At 39.6% G+C, this 17451-nt stretch overlaps 1 protein-coding gene across 2 annotated transcripts in view; it reads right to left on the reverse strand.

The window, feature by feature from the left end:
* The window catches only part of GAS7 (growth arrest specific 7), a 152974-nt gene that overhangs the window by 21330 nt on the left and 114193 nt on the right, over positions 1-17451 (reverse strand). For both annotated transcript variants that reach the window (XM_088133437.1, XM_007429524.3), the window contains exons 5-7: positions 10090-10143; positions 3567-3656; positions 1537-1652 (exon numbers count right to left, since the gene is read on the reverse strand). In XM_088133437.1, the coding sequence (XP_087989563.1) occupies positions 1537-1652; positions 3567-3656; positions 10090-10143 (260 nt within the window). The remainder of the gene's footprint in view (positions 1-1536; positions 1653-3566; positions 3657-10089; positions 10144-17451) is intronic.

The raw sequence follows: 17451 nt of genomic DNA on the forward strand, positions 1-17451 counted from the left end.
TAAATTCTGTAACTTGCTGTAGGTAGAGCTGCTTTTGAAGACCATCCAGAAATTTCAGCTGGTCCAAAATGCAGCAACTCACATGTCACTGGTCAGTTGTGATACTGCTATCTTACTCCATGGAGATGCAATGGTTACCACTACGTCACCAAAGGCAATTCATGGTACTGGTTGCTCTCTTCAAATCCTTTAATGGCTTGGAGCCTAGATATTTCACAGACCACCTTTCCCTGATCAAAGTTGCCCACCTGATCCTGTCAGTCACAGAACCTGCTCAGGGTCCTTGGCTACTAGGAAGTGTGACAGGAGGGGCCCTGAAAATGGGTATTCTCTGTGGCAGCTTCCCTCCTATGGAACCCGCAAGACAAGGATGGCCCCCTCCCCACCCTTACAGTTTTTCTGGCTTTTCTGGAGGGCCTTTCAGGACTGATTCTGGAGCCTTGTTTTAGTTTCTATTATAATAACACATTGATTCTATTTTATGTAACTGTATTACTTTTATACTACTGTTTTATTATATATGTTGTAAACCACACAGAGCCTGTTTGGATTGAAGCAGTGTACAGATAGTTCTCAGGTTGTGATGGTAATTGGAACTGGATTTTCTCTTGCTAAATGATGTGGTCATAAAGTGTGATGTCACGTGACCATGCTGCTTAGTGACAGCAGTCCAAGCAGTTCCCATTGCTGTCATTAAGCGAGGAACGCTTAACAAGCCTTTCCTTTTTAGGTGGCTTACAAGCAGGCCAGCGGGCAAGAGCTATGGGCAGGTGGGTGCCATGGAGTATGGGCAGGCAAACATGAGTAAAGGCAGGTGAGCAGATGGGTGCTACAGGGTGGGTAAGGGCAGGTGCAAGTGCAGGCAGGCAGGCAAGTAGGTACTATGGGTGGCTGTGAGTGCAGGTGGGTAGGTGGTTGCTATGGGCAGTCATGAGTGCGGGCTGGTGCATAGGTGGTTGCTACAGGCAGATGCGAGTGTGGGTGGGTGTGCAAGTTGGTGCTACAGGCAGGCATGAGGGTGGGCAGGCACAAGTGTGGCCAGACGCTACAGAGTACGAGATCCCCCTGCTGCCCAGGAGCTCTTTGGGAGAAAAAAGCAGCAAGAACGACTTGCAACCTCCTGCCGGCTTCCCCACTGACTTTACTTGTGGGAAGCCAGCAGGGAAGGTCACAAATGGCAATCATGTGACCATGGAATGCTGCAATGGCCACAACTTTGAGGACCAGTCATAAGTCCCCCTCATTCAGCACTGTCATAACTTTGAACAGTCACTGAACAAATGGACGTAACTTGAAGACTACCTGTATACATTTCATAAATAAATATAAACATGAAACTATTAGAATAGAAAGGACAACAAGCCCATCCTTGTTAGCCTTTTGCTGTCCTTTTGCTGATCTTTGAATATTAGTTGTGTTTAACAGAAAACACTCCACTGGAGTTGCATATTAATAGAAACAGAAGTTTCACCATTGGAAACAGAAACCAAAACTACAAATGAGTCAATTTAGCCCGTTATTGAGCTTCTAAGTTACCTTTCTCGAATAAATTCTGCCATTTCTTTCTGCATTTGCTTTCCTTTCAATTGTTTCTGTAAAAGAATTTCAAATCCCGAGACTGTACTGTTCCCTTGGGGATCCTTTTTATCAGCCTAAAGGAAATGAACAGTAAAAGTATGGGCCACATGAGATGTGTTAGAAAATGCAATCACACACTTATACTATAACAGGTATTTGCAAATATGCTGGGAGATATCCCAAATGTACCTCAAGTCTCCAGCTGGCATAACACCGCCCCCCCTCCTAATAACAACTGGTGCTAACAAATCTGCTAGGATTTCTAAAAAAGGTTGATGGGTCATGGGCACTAGAGGCTGCTCTTGCACACAGGAAGCAGGCAACTCAGCAGCAGGGGATTTTATAGTCACAAGAACTGACAAAAACTAATATAAAAAAATCTCGTAACAGTGACTGCTCAGGTTTGAACAGATTGAATAGGTGACCCTCCTGAAGAGTCCAGAGCTTTGGTTGACTGGGAAGTTGAAAGAGCATTCTGGAAAAAGGCAGTGGCAATCCAATTAATATTATCAAGAAGACTGCCTAAATGCAGTCTTCAACTCAAGGAGGTCTTCTTCTCTCACACCAGTTGCAAGTTCCAGGAAATTCTGCCTTTTTTATTACAAACATCTCCACCTCCACTTTTCCAAAAGTTCAAGAAAGCTTACAACCTGGTATTCAAAACTAAAAAAAAACTTGAAACATTTAGCAAACCAGACTCGCCTCAGGTGTCTAAGTTCAAATCCCACTAAAGGGTTGAGCCTACAATACATAAGATCTAACTCATGGGAATTATCTATGCTTGATGAATTCCAACAAGAACAAAACTGGTTGTATAGTGCCTCCTAGTGGTCAGTAGTGAGTATAAACCGTCAGTTTGAATACAAACTCCTCCCGGAGGGAAGTCTTGAGGCTTCTACTATGAGGCCCAGACAAATCTGTAGCTCTCTAACCTGAGAGTACAAAACAAATAAGAATGGAAGGTGTACCATTCATAGCGCACTTGGTAAATTTCATTGCCTCTGTCTCAAGATCAACCAGAGAACAGTTGGTTGTTCTAAGGCAACATGCAGCATGCAACAGTTCTTGATGCTCTAAGGCAACATGCAATTAATTTACTTGATTGAGAAAGGTATCAATCTAGACCCAGGATTCTACCCACCACTTAGGCATGAGCATGCATACCCACACACACTCCTGCTACAAGAAGCAAAAACATTTTGGAAACAATCTGTAGAGAATAAGACATGATAAGATGAAATATGAGTTAGTTTGTCTCCCAGATCTATATGGAATGTTGGGTTCAGACAGGGATGGACAAACCTTTTACGGCTCTAATGACTACAGTGATTACTGGCTGGAGATCATTACCCACTTGCATGCAACCATTGTCTCTTGCACAAACACAGAGATGCCCTCTTCCTGCAATCTTGGTCAATGAACAGAACAGAGAAGCAAAAATACATCTTTCCCTATGTGATGCAACTTTCAGACTGTTGGTTTTACACTATGGGGAACTGGGGAGGGAAGTCTTATGCTGCGCCAACCCAAAGATGCTGCTTAGGATTCCTAGATAACAAGTGTGCAATCTGTGATTTTATGAAGACTTTTGGGAGGAAGGCTACCTTCTCCTTCCCCATCTCCTCCCTCCCTCCTCAAAATAGTTGGTTTTCCCCAACCAATCAGACAGGAATCAGCTGAGTGGCCTGCTGCCTAATAGGTGGGGAAACACTTTTTACAGCTATGAACTGCTCATCTCTTCTTTAGGGCATTGCAGACTGGAAGCCCAGAAAATGATTCTACTTTATTCCCGTCTCCTGGTTTTAACAGTATGGGGGTTGTGCTGGATTTCAGATATAAAGAAGGAGAATAACTTTTGCAATATTTTATGCATCAATTTTTAAGCTTGAATTTTACCATGTTTGCTATCAGAGATGTTAGCAATATGTTTGATCCTGTGTAAAGCTCAACTGCTGCAGTAAACAGCATATGGGAAGCGGCTCACTTACCCAGAAATAATCACAGTAGCTCCATTCAGAAGGTTTCAGCAACTGCTGTTCTGGCATTGCATCGGGGTGGGGAAAAGTCACACAGTTTATCTAATAAAGAAGAAAGTAATATAAATATGCTGGACAGCAATTCAGAAATGTGCACTCACAGATGATAGATATGTAAAAGGTGGCTGCTTGAACAGGACAGAGATGCAGGCGCTTGTTGGAAGCAATTCTCTCTCGAGCCAGAAGATGTCATCAAAAGCAGATAGAAAGGGCTTCCTTAGCTGAAAGCTCCTGCCATATCTAGAAAAGAGACCCCAAGCAAAACAGAACCACAATTTGATTTTTTTTTTTTTTAAGGAAAGATCTAGGAACCTTTCAAGACAAAGCTATTTCCCACTTGGATGATATCAGACTACTCAAAAAGATCTGTGGCTAAAATATTTCAAGAAAGTTTTCAGGCACATTGGGGAGAGAGGAACTGACTAATAATCAAATGTTAAAAATAGCTATTGCTTTCATGGTATAGCCTCACAAATCCATTCATGCTTTTGAAGTCAACTAGAAGGACCAATCCAGCCAAAAACACTTTAAAGTCAAGTCCGGAACTATTCAGGTATATTAACTCCAAAAATAGCTAACCCCAAAGCTTGGTGTAGCACAGGAATGCTGTTATCAGAACATGCTAACACCAAAGACATCATTATTAAGGTATGTTTACTCAATTATCTATATATCTAGTATGCAACAGGGCACCAATTCTCTCTGAAAGTTGCTAGAAAGTAAGTATTCTCTGAATCCCATGAATAGATGAAAATTCCACATGTAATCTCTTTAAGTAAACAAGATGAATGATATATGTAGGATTTGTTTATTGTGGTGGTGATGGTGGTGATGATGATGATGATAACTCTTGAGTTATGAACAAATCACTATAGGCAAATGACTTCCAATAATTTTCAGATATATAATGTGGTCTTCAAGAGAGAGAAAAAAGGACAATTAAGTGTTGCATTTTCATGCTTATTTTCTTTAAATATAATTTAAAACTATCTTCTCTGGGGGAAAAAAGTCACTAATTAAATTTACGAAGTCTGCCTGAGATTTATTTTTGGTATAACAAGTACAGTGGTACCTCGGGATACGAATGCCTCTACTAACGAACTTTTCGGGTTATGACCAGCTCCGGCCGCAAAAATTTACCTCAATGTGCGAACTCCACCTTGGGGTACGGTCATTTTTCTGCCCTGACACGTGGTCCGCGGCCATTTTTCCGCCCCTGACACGTGGTCCGCGGCCATTTTTCCGCCCCTGACATGTGGTCCGCGGCCATTTTTCCGCCACGCAGCGCCCGGCCGTTTTCGCCCCGCGCCTGGCCGTTTTCCCGCCGTGCTGCGCCCGGCCATTTTCCTGCCGCGCCGCACCCGGCCGTTTTCCCGCCCCTGACGTATGGTCCGTGGACGCCAGAATGGATTAACAGTAATTACATTGAACCTTATGGGAAAATTTGCTTCGGGGTGCGACCAAATTCAGGCGGAGGGCGGAACGGATTAACCGTATTTACATTGAACCTTATGGGGAAATTTGCCTCGGGGTGTGACCAAATTCGGAGGGCGGAACGGATTAACTGGATTTACACTGAACCCTATGGGGAAATTTCCTTCGGGTTACGACCAACTCGGGATATGCCCAGAGTCACGGAACGGATTAAGTTCGTATCCCAAGGTACCACTGTATACCAAAATGAATGCTTAAATTCCTAGTTCTCATTGATTTAGAGATATGAGCAAGCACAAGCTTCGATGAAATTTCCAGAAATACAAAGTATGTCAAAATGCTCTTTATATGCTTTTTGTATCACAGAATTATAGAATGTTGGACCACTTATAGAAGGGTTCTTGTAGATCATATAGTCCAACCTCCTATTTAGTACAGGAATCCACTACCACAGACTCTCCCACAGACAGCCATCTAGCCTCCAGCAGACGAGAGTCTACCACCTGCCAAGGCAATCTGTTTCACTGTTAAAGAGCTTTTGCCATTAGGATGTTTAACCAAAGTTCCGCCTTAGGCATGGAAGCTGGCTGGGTGACTATGGGCCAGTCACTCTCTCTCAGCCCAATTCACCTCACGGGGTTGTTGTGGTGAGAATAGGAGGAGGAAGGAATATTAGGTATGTTCGCTGCCTTGAGTAATTTATAAAAATAATAAAGGTGGAATAAAAAATCAAAAAAGAAAATACTTTTCCTTTGTAATTTAAACCCACTGCTTCCTGTTCTGTCTTTGGAACAACCTGAACAAACCTACTCCATCTTCTGCATAACAACTTTTCAGATACTTGAACACAGCTATAAAGTCTCTCCGTTGTCTTCTCTCTCCAGAAAAGAAAGGCTGCAGGGCCTTATCCATATAATGGAGAATATACTGATATTATCCCATATATCAGTAATAATTATTTATCTGTGCAACTTACACTGCTCCAACAACTATGCATTTTGTCTGATAGGACAGATATGGGATATGGGTGAGCATTTTTCCAACCCAAGAAATGAAAAATGTACAGATTATTTTTGTGGAGCAGCAGGCATGATTATTGGCTCATAGATAGTACTATCTAGGGCTTCAGAGTCCTAGGCAAAATGGTGCTTGGGAGGGTGCAAGGACGCTCAAGGAGCACCTATCCGCAATTCCCTAAAGCCGCATCTTTTCTCAGGATCATGTGACAGTCCTCCTCAGATGCAGCACAATCCCAAGAAAAGATGAGGTTGGTTTAATAAGTTACAGATAGGTGCTTCCTGTATATCCCCAAATACTCCAGAGCCCCTTTTTGCCTTGAAATTCAAAGCAGCAAACAGCTCAAGGATTATCTCCTGACTCAACAGGGGCAATAAACCCAAGCTGGTTGCAGCACTTTTATAAGATGGAAAGTCTTCCTTCAAGCAGAATAGGGTTTTGTTTTGTTTTTTAAATCAAGTATGGAAGGAAGATGGGGAAATACAGTGTTCTAAGAAAAAGGCATTTCTGTTACAAAGTGCCAAAGGCACAAACTACTGTTCTGTTTTTGTAGGGCTACGTGAGTCCTCATGCCTATAAACACCTTCTTTAAAAAATGTAAAATATTACTGGAATGTATCATTATATGGAGATTATGTGTGCTATGTGGGCAGCATCTAAGAAACATCTATGTCCTTCACACTCAACCTAGGTACTCCTGCTTGTAGTGGCACTGCCTATGCTTCTAGGGTTTTAAAAATGTTTTCTAGGCTGGGAATGCTACAAAACCCTGAGTAAATTAGATTGTCCAGAATGTGATAGGCCCAAACAAACACAAAATGGTAAAGTTCCCACCACAGGACTACTCTTACAACCCTAAACCTTTGCCTGTCCTTCACCTGAAAAGTAACATCACAGAAAAAAATAGCATGGAGGGCATGCTGTTTCTTTCTTTCTTTCTCTCTCTCTCTCTCTCTCTTTTTAAATGGCTATTATGCTGTTTTGGGGAAGGGAAGGAAAAGAGGAGTATACGAACATCCCTGAAATGAAGACTAAAAGCATAGTGAGTGCTTCATTCATCTCTCAGAACAGCATCACTATGGACAGTAGAAAAGCTAGCTAAAGATAGTATCCAAAGCACGCTCTGAAAGGCAATGTGGAAATGCCAAGAACCATGCCCAGCATCTCTAGTTCACAGTTCCTCTCATGAGGCTTCCAAGAAAGATCAAATGACTTCATTAACAGCCACAACTCCTCTAGGATCACTTGTTGGCATCTGAAGGATGTTGCCGCCCAACAGAATATCATTTGGCCATGATGTAGTTTGGGGGCATTTCCAGATGATTTAAATACCCACTAAATCCTCTTAACAGAGTGTTGGCACTGAATGTGACCAAGTGCCAAAAGCACAATTTCCTGTGATCTTGCTGGAGAAGCAAATACTGAAGGCCCCAGCTGCATTCCTACTTGGAATATATATGATGTCCATGTGTACATCTATGAGTTTCAGGAAAACGCAAGAGGAATAAGAATAATCTTTATGGTGCAATATTCACACATTAGAAAGTGGAGAAAAAGAATCTTTGCTGATGTTGCTTTAAAATGTTTGCCTAAAGTTAACACTCTTCTGCGTGAAAGAAATGTCAGGCAAGAATCAAGATATTTCAAGTGTTACAGATGCATGTTAACACATGAGTAGGAAGCTGTGTAGTTCCACCTCCAATACTACACAAATAATTTGGCTCTTCTTCCCCAGGAATCCATGCACTAAGCACCAGCAAATGTAAAGAGAAGGCCTTCCTATCAGGAATGTTGTATTTAACCTCTTATGTTTCAAGAGTTTTTAATTGTATTTGGTTGCATACAAAAGGCACCAGGTTTGGAACAAAGTATTTATGTTACTGTTCACCAGTATTGCCTTGATGATATATTAGTAGATATGATATTCATTCACTCCATATCTGCAGTTGGAGGAACAATTGTTTTTCCCTTAATGAGATTTTAATAATATAGGTATAGGGACTGGCTCTCAACCACAGAAAAACTTGTTCAGGAAAATCTCAGTGAATTGGTAAGTACTCTATATTTCCCAAAAAACAAAATAGCTGTTTTCATACCATATTTTAGTATTATGGGAATGAATCCAGGGATACCACATTCTCCTGTAGGATGTCAAACATCTGTTTAGGTACAACCTGTGATTTTCTTTAACATCTGAAAATCAAATAATAGTTTGTGCCTGCCTGGAGATCACTGCAGTTATTTGGCTGTTCTGATATTAATGGCAACTATGTCTTGCTGATATTCAGATGTTCTGAATCGTGATATACAGGGAAGGAGAGAGGATGGGGAGAGACAAGTGAGCCTAGCCATGATCAGTGCTGGAACCTCTACTTCCAAAACATGATTTAGTATTATTTATAAACAGAATAAGTCTCCTGATAATCCGATATCTCTTCATTTTCAAGCAAGAAAAACCAACAGACAGTTTGTGGATTTCAGTTTCTGGAAGTAAGAGGTGAACATCTGAGGTATCCATTAGAAATGATAACATTTCTCAATGCTGAGTTTGGAACTGGAGTAAAGGAATGGAAGAAAATCTGTACTATTGAGTTGGAATATTAATTCACTTCAGGATAAAGAATATAGTAGTAATAATAAAGTACAATCTTTCTTTTATTTCATTTCTGACTTAATGGGATTATTCTGACTTTGTCAGAAAATAACATTGCTTCAGGCAACTTCAGGAGCAATGACCCAAAACAACTGTTAAGTAAGGTTAGCTGAGTTGACTTTACTTAACAGTTATTCTAAGGTAACAATTCCTGAAGTTGCCTAAAGCATGTCTGTCTGTCTGTCTCTCTCTCTTTTTTTCTCTGACAAAATAAACAACAAAGTGAAGGCATTCAAAGAAGAATCAACATTCTCTATCAAGATTTGGGGCTGTTGCTTTAGTGTTCTCTCGGTTGGAAGTAAGTGTAAAGAATAAGATAGCGTGGTATTTCTTTTGGTTGCTAAGAGTTTCATTCATTCAGTAAATCTGATCCTATTGCAGCCCTTCTTTAAATCAAATCTAAAATCCCACTTCCACAACCGAGGCACACTCCAGAATCCAAATGAACCCATATTTTCAGAACCCAGTGTAAATACTAAAAGGTGTAAGTTGATGAAACACTAAAACTACATTTCAAACCTGGAAAAACTGAATGGTAATATTTGATATCAAAAGAGAACATCAACACCTATATAAATGATCATTTCATCATATACTAGTTGCCTGATGTTCTCTCCCTTACTCGATCATTGAGGGATGTCTTGTTGTTTCAGCGGATTCTTTCCATTTGGTAGCAAAAAGGCAGACCTTACACTTCAACAGAGAAGCATTTACAGTTTTTTAATCATTGCATTCAAATTTTGTGCTATGGGCAAGTGATCCATGTTTATGAGCAATAATGGAGTAAAGAATAAGTTTACACTGATTTTTAAAAAAAAATCAAAAACTTACCATCCACACTGAGAAACACCTCTAAGTGTGTGTGTGTTTATATGTATGTGTATATATACATGATTATTTTTCTCCATTTTTCTCTAGTCATTTAAATCTGAAAGACAAGCCACCATATAAAGCAGGTTTCATGAAACCTTGGTGTCAACTTTTTGCACCGTGTATACTGTTCATAGGAACACTCCATTCTTTAGATGACTTCACTCGCAATTAATTGTTTCAACAAAAGGAAAAACTGCTCCAACTGCAATTTAAAAATCACAGCTCAGAGAAGTGCCTCCCACCCTCTCTTTTGCTTTCTGATCTTTCTTTCCTATCTCTGTGTAACAGGCTCTTTGCTAGCTTCAGCCTTTTAAATATGGCTTCAATGCAGCTATTGCTGGAGAGAGGAAGCACCATGTTTACATCTGGAAAACATGAGGCAGACCCCTGCACACAAAATCCTCTTCACCCCCCACCCTGCCCGGCCTGCAGTGCTACTTGCTGACTGGATCACCATAGCAACCGGATTGGTGATCATCACTCTGGCATTCTACTTACCGTAAAGGTGTTCTCCTTATTCTGTTTTCGAGTAGGTGATGGAGACCCAGGACTCTGAGGAGAGAGGCAAGAAGCATCATCAAAACTGCATTCCACATCCGACATGATATGTTTTTTGAGAAATTGTGTATACAAGGATATGTGTATGTAGGTGGTGTTTAAAGCAGAATGCAAGCCAATTTGGAGCAGAATCCCCTTCTGCTTGATTCCTGGGTTAGCCTTTTCCCATGTCTGGAAGTGTCACAGCCTGGCAGCTATGCTGTTGCATGGGAGAGTCCTGTACTGTGATCCTGAAGCAACACACAAGCTCTGAACAGCCAGATAATTCATTCGAAACATGATGATCCCTCCCCTTCCAATCAGTGTTTTGCTTTGGAATTAACCCTTCAACTGCATGCCGGCTCTGGATCTGGACTCTTTCAGCACTAGGTCTAAAGAGTTATCAGAAACTCCACATGTACAAACTACAGCTGATGTATATAAACAGTTTTTTGACTGTAGGTTCAGAATACAACCAGACATATTTCATTCCCCCTGCCTATCCCCTTCCTGTCGGTTTTAAAAGCTCAGTCACAAAAGATAAAGACATAGGTACAGGTAGTCCCCAGTTTAAGAACAAGTCCTGTTCCCAAGGTCTATCCTTAAGTTGAATCTGTATGTAACCTGGAACAGTATTATTGTATAATACTGTATAAGTGGTATTGTGTAAAGAACTCAAACCATTGTGTACTTAACTCGAATTATTGTGTATTTAATTCAAATTTTGCTACAATAGGCTCCATTCTTAACTGTGGGTCATCCTTAAAATGGGTGTTCTTAACCCAAGGACTACCTGTACTGAGTAGGGATAGGGAATTCAGATCTCATTTTAACACAAGCTTGCCTAATTTGCATTTTCCAGATGTGAAATCTGTACTGTTCTGAATGTCATGATACAGCTCTCCAAAGAGTGCCTAGGATGGTCTTTACATTAGGGGAATGATTGCACAGAAATGTATATATTGGTACAAATAAAACAAAAAATGCACCACTTTTTTAAAAAAAAACAGCTGCTTTCAAAATAAACAAACATAGCTAGCTAGCATTAGGAAAAATCTGGACTTTCAAAATGCAAACTGTTGTAGAAACAGATCAAAATGAACAATTCCAAGAACATTAAACACTGAACAAAAGTGTTCATCCAGCTATAGTTGTCTGCAATGAGGTTAACACCACAGTGCAGCCGTCCCTTATGTTTCCTCTACTTGTATTTGCGAAAGACTAAAAGCTTTACAAACCATCACCTGCATAAAACTGACAGACATGAAATGAGCCAAACAAAAGCCCAGGGTGCAGTACTCTATCAAGGAGACAAGAGTTACACGTTTTAAGCTGGCATTTGCTCTGCTGTTCCATCTCAAATTCTGTGCAACAGTTAACAGCATGATGGAACAAGTCCTGCTGCATTCTTAATTGTAACCATTATTCATGAAAGGTTCGTTCATTGTCTATATCTCTTACAGAATAAAGAAATAAATGTACTTTGTATTGCCCAGCTTTACCCAGAGCAACAAAAAAGTACTTAAACAATAGAGCTCAACAGTCCTGTTTTGAACTGCACATGCTAAAATGATCTCTGGCAGATAATAGTTACAAAACTCCAGACAAAAAAGAAGTACAACCAATTCTTTAGGTAGCATGTTCCTCAGGTTAGAACATCTCTCCAATCCATCTTTATCTGCACCATGGTATAATCTGGAATAGAGCATCGTGCTCTTCCCCTTCTCTGACTTCTGAAACAGATGTTATTCTTTCTTTCTTTTTCTTTATAATAATGTTATTAAAGATTACATGTAAAGATAAAACTGATACAAACTATAAAAATAAAAAAATAAAAAGTGCAAAGAAAAAAGGGGAGAAAAAGTAACTTCCCCCTTTGTCCCAGCAAGTATAAATAACTTTAACAACTTATCAACATCTCTTTACAATACAATGAACAGTCTCTTCAATCTCCCAAAGCTCACCTCATTCTCTATAAACAAATCTTTAAAGCATCCTCCTCCTTCCTAAACATCCATTAAGGGTTACTAGAAATAACAACATATCTATTTTAAACTTGAACTAATAAACTCACTTGAATTCCTTCCTTTTACATTTGTATCTCATTTTCTATTTTTAAAACATATCCCCCAAACCCCATCATTCAAATCCAATCTGTAGAAATCCAACAGAAGTTACCAGAGATGACAACATAACTGTATTAACATTGATCAGATAAACTTAAAATGCAACAAATAATCTCTTCCCCATATAACTCTTATGTATAAGCAAAACCTTGAAGCATCATCATCCAGTCCTGATCATAAGAATCCATTAAAAATTACCAGAGATAACAATCCTTCTATTTCAACCTTGGTCAAATAAACCAGCTTTATATTCCTTCTCCTTGCTCCCAACAAACTTGGCTTTAGTCCCTTCAAATAATGCCCTTAGTGTTTTTTTTTAATTTTCTCTTTGTCTCTTCTCACAAAGTCACTGACAACATTAACAAGCCAAGAATATTCTATTCACTCCATTCTTTCCAGGTGACTGACTGGGTTGTGTCTTGCATTTCAAGGTCTGTATAAGAAAAATCACTTCAATCTTACATGAAACTGCTCTGATGACTACTTGGCCATTTCCCATCACCTACTGCTAATGTGAATATGAAATCTATATACAGAATAATGTGCTTAGAAATAATCTAATTTTGGGACATTCAGATACAGTGGGGCAAAAAAGTATTTAGTCAGCCACCAATTGTGCAAGTTCTCCCACTTAAAAAGATGAGAGAGGCCTGTAATTTTCATCATAGGTATACCTCAACTATGAGAGACAAAATGGGGGAAAAAATCCAGAAAATCACATTGTCTGATTTTTAAAGAATTTATTTGCAAATCATGGTGGAAAATAAGTATTTGGTCAATATCAAAAGTTCATCTCAATACTTTGTTATATATCCTTTGTTGGCAATGACAGAGGTCAAATGTTTTCTGTAAGTCTTCACAAGGTTTTCACACACTGTTGCTGGTATTTTGGCCCATTCCTCCATGCAGATCTCCTCTAGAGCAGTGATGTTTTGGGGCTGTCGCTGGGCAACATGGACTTTCAACTCCCTCCAAAGGTTTTCCATGGGGTTGAGATCTGGAGACTGGCTAGGCCACTCCAGGACCTGGAAATGCTTCTTACGAAGCCACTCCTTCGTTGCCTGGGCAGTGTGTTTGGGATCATTGTCATGCTGAAAGACCCAGCCACGTTTCATCTTCAATGCCCTTGCTGATGGAAGGAGGTGTTCACTCAAAATCTCACGATACATGGCCCCATTCATTCTTTCCTTTACACAGATCAGTTGTCCTGGTCCCTTTGCAGAAAAACAGCCCCAAAGCATGATGTTTCCACCCCCATGCTTCACAGTAGGTATGGTGTTCTTTGGATGCAACTCAGCATTCTCTGTCCTCCAAACATAACGAGTTTAGACCAAAACATTCTACTTTGGTTTCATCTGACCACATGACATTCTCCCAATCCTCTTCTGGATCATCCAAATGCTCTCTAGCAAACTTCAGACAGGCCCAGATATGTACTGGCTTAAGCAGGGGGACACATCTGGCACTGCAGGATTTGAGTCCCTGGCAGCATAGTGTGTTACTGATGGTAGCCTTTTTACTTTGGTCCCAGCTCTCTGCAGGACATTCACTAGGTCCCCCCCGTGTGGTTCTGGGATTTTTGCTCACCGTTCTTGTGATCATTTTGACCCCACAGGGTGAAATCTTGCATGGAGCCCCAGATTGAGGGAGATTATCAGTGGTCTTGTATGTCTTCCATTTTCTAATTATTGCTCCCACAGTTGATTTCTTCACACCAAGCTGCTTGCCTATTGCAGATTCAGTCTTCCCAGCCTGGTGCAGTCTACAATTTTGTTTCTGGTGTCCTTCCACAGCTCTTTGGTCTTGGCCATAGTGGAGTTTGGAGTGTGACTGTTTGAGGTTGTGGACAGGTGTCTTTTATACTGATAACAAGGTCAAACAGGTGCCATTACTACAGGTAACGAGTGGAGGACAGAGGAGCCTCTTAAAGAAGTAGTTACAGGTCTGTGAGAGCCAGACATCTTGCTTGTTTGTAGGTGACCAAATACTTATTTTCCACCATGATTTGCAAATAAATTCTTTAAAAATCAGACAATGTGATTTTCTGGATTTTTTTTTCTCATTTTGTCTCTCATAGTTGAGGTATACCTATTATGAGAATTACAGGCCTCTCTCATCTTTTTAAGTGGGAGAACTTGCACAATTGGTGGCTGACTAAATACTTTTTTGCCCCACTGTATAACCCTCAGTAAATAAAAAAAAAAAAAAAAAGGCCATTAATTTGAATTCTTACACCAAGACAAGATCCACTATCCACAAAACCAATCACTATCCTGAGTGCTGCAAAACAACAACAATAACAATGAAGACCAAGGTAGACGCATGCAAGAAATATCTACACAGTAAGGTTGAGTCATCTCCCAAAGTGTTCAAAGAGGTGAGATGTGCCAGAGACATAAAGGGAGATGTGGGATATACTAACTATTCAATCTGCCTTCTCAGTTAGAAAGAGTGAGTCTTCAAGGAAAATAGAAAAGGATCCAGAATTTGTTCTCTTGTTGGACCTATTTCAATCATGCATTTATTTCAGAAATGCATTTATTTCAGGTGATTACTAGATACAAAGTTTTGGAGAATGCACTCAAATTCAGAGGGGGCTTTCTCCTCTAGTATCTTAACCTTGTGATTTTCTACGTATGTGAATGTGTCAAATGAACTATTTAGTTCAGCATTCTGTTTCCAAAGTGGCAATCAAATACCTATGGGAAGTCCACAGGTAGGGTGTGAGACATCTTCTCACTTGCATTTCCCAACAGTTTGCACTGAGAGATGTATTGCCTCTAATATTATACTGTAGGTAATATACAATAACCAACATGACTGATAGGTATTGAAAGCTTTATCTTTTTTGATTTGTTCATCCACCTCTTAAAGCTATTCCAGCTGGAAGTCCAAATCACATCATGTAGTAATGAATTCCATATTTAATGTGCTATATGAAGTACATCCCTTTATTTATCCTGAATGTAACCTTGTTGGATGAAACAGTTCTAGAATTAAAAACTTTTCCTCTCCATTTTCTTTATACCACATGTAATTGTTTATCACATCCTCCATTTGTCACTTCTTTTTCCTATGCTACAGAAGCCACAGATGTTGGAAACTTTGAACATAAGAAGTAGCTTGATAATTCTGGTTGGCCATTGTGGTTGTAAGACCACTGACCTCAGTAAAGTTATCCAGTAGTAAGGGGGAGGGGAGTTTGTTTGTCACCTCAGGAAGGTAATGTGAAAGGAAGAGTGTGTGAAAGACTTGCTATGGACAATAAGAGAGGTTCACAATATGAGAGGCTAAACATCAACAGAACCTCCCACAATAGCTGCTCCAAGGGGCATAGGAAGAAAGAGAAGCATTTAATTCTTGTTCCAGAAACAGAATCTTCTTTGTTCTAGAACTATCCTGTTACAATTCTTAACATGCTTCATGTTGCAAAGGCAAAATTAATCTATTTTACAGTGAAACTGCAAACATTAAAAATACCGAATAATGTTAAGAATGAAAACACTGCCAAGTATTGGAAGTCTAAATTCTCAGCTCTGAGTGGGGCTTCTTTTTGGCAGCAGTGCTAAAAAGAGATAAAAGATTGAGAGGAGAAGAGCCTTAGGGCCCACGCAGTGTACAAGGCCAGCAGAGCTGTTTTGACCAAGTTCTTCATGTTCTAAGAGATATGACTTGCTGACTCAATCAATGCTTACAGTAGCAACTTTTTCTGAACCACCATGATATAACAAGTAATTGTGCCGGCAGAATTTGTTATTCTGCAATACATTCAAGGGGGATCACAAATAAAGTGGTGGTGGTGGTGGTAGCGGTGATGATGATGATGAACCTTTCAATAACTTACAGCAGTCTTCCTAAATCTGGTCTTTCTACATATACAGACAGAAGCTACATTTTGCAGATATCCAAGGAATTTAGCAATAGCAACAAGAGAGCTAAGTTTTTACAGGGGAAGTTTAGGTTCAAATTGCTATTCAATTGTGTAGCTAGTTTGATTACCCTGAGCAAGTAATGTTAATTTGCCTCGCTTCCTGAACAGGGCTGGTATGTAAATATTAAATCTGTAAAGGAAGACCAGGATAAAATGTAAGTAAATACTATGAGCTGAAACATGTTATGCTGGAGGTGGTAGCCTATACAGGTGTGTTGTTTGTACTGTTTGATCTGTGATTAGTGTATCATACATGCAATTAAACTTTGGGTAGATGTAGAACTGTATACATTCTCTCTGACAACATTTGTCTGAAATACAAATTTCCTTTCTGACATTTGTTTGAAATTCTGTTAATAAACAGAAAAGGGAAGAAATGTTTAAAATGCATATCTTAAATCAATGTAGCTTTCGTATTGAATGCATATACAGAGAAAATACAAAAATCTATTCAAGTATCACTTGTGAAATTGGCCTGCAGGTCCTTCCCACAAGCATTTGGGAAGAAGCTGTATCATATCAGTGGCCATATAAAAAGATAACAGAAGGATTTGATAGGTTATAGGGAGAGGCTCATAATTACCTTCTATAATTTATAACACACTGCTGTAATCTATGATATAACATCTCCTTCATTATCACAATGTGGGTATTATAAATAAGAAGCTGAGGTTGAAACAGTAAACTGCCAAAGTTACTTTGCAATATCATGGTTTGAAATGGCCAAATGTATTTTAATACAGACAGACGCAGAATGGAGATTTAAATTTTGGATTCAATGCTGTATTCTAGAGCACTGGTTCAGCTATATTTAGTCATCATGTCTCACCTTTTAAGACATGCAGAACATTTAAAACAACTTCCTCATCACTTTGGAGAGAGATATTGAATAGGGTGACAGAAGATTCCTAAGGCTTGTACTTAATATTTCTATTAATGACTTGGATGAAAAGGTGGAGTGGATGCTTATGAAATTTGCAGATGATACAAAACTGGGGAAAGGGGAGATAGCCAGTATCCTAGAAGACAGAAATAAAATCTTGATGTAGTGGACAAATGTGCTGAAAAGAAAAGAATGAAATTTAACAGAGACTTCTGCAAACTTACACACTTAGGAAACAGAAATTAAATGCATAGATACAGTTCAATTTATATCTGGCTTTGTAATAGTACTTATAAAATATTTTGAATTAGTTGTTGATTACAAATTGAATATGAATCAGCAGTGTGATGTGGCTGATGTACTGCAATTTTAGGTTGCATCAT

The sequence above is a fragment of the Python bivittatus genome, unplaced genomic scaffold, assembly GCF_059951505.1.
Source record: "Python bivittatus isolate LINGU-HERP-01145 unplaced genomic scaffold, Pbiv_v1 ctg000080_np1212, whole genome shotgun sequence".
Lineage (NCBI taxonomy): Eukaryota > Metazoa > Chordata > Lepidosauria > Squamata > Pythonidae > Python > Python bivittatus.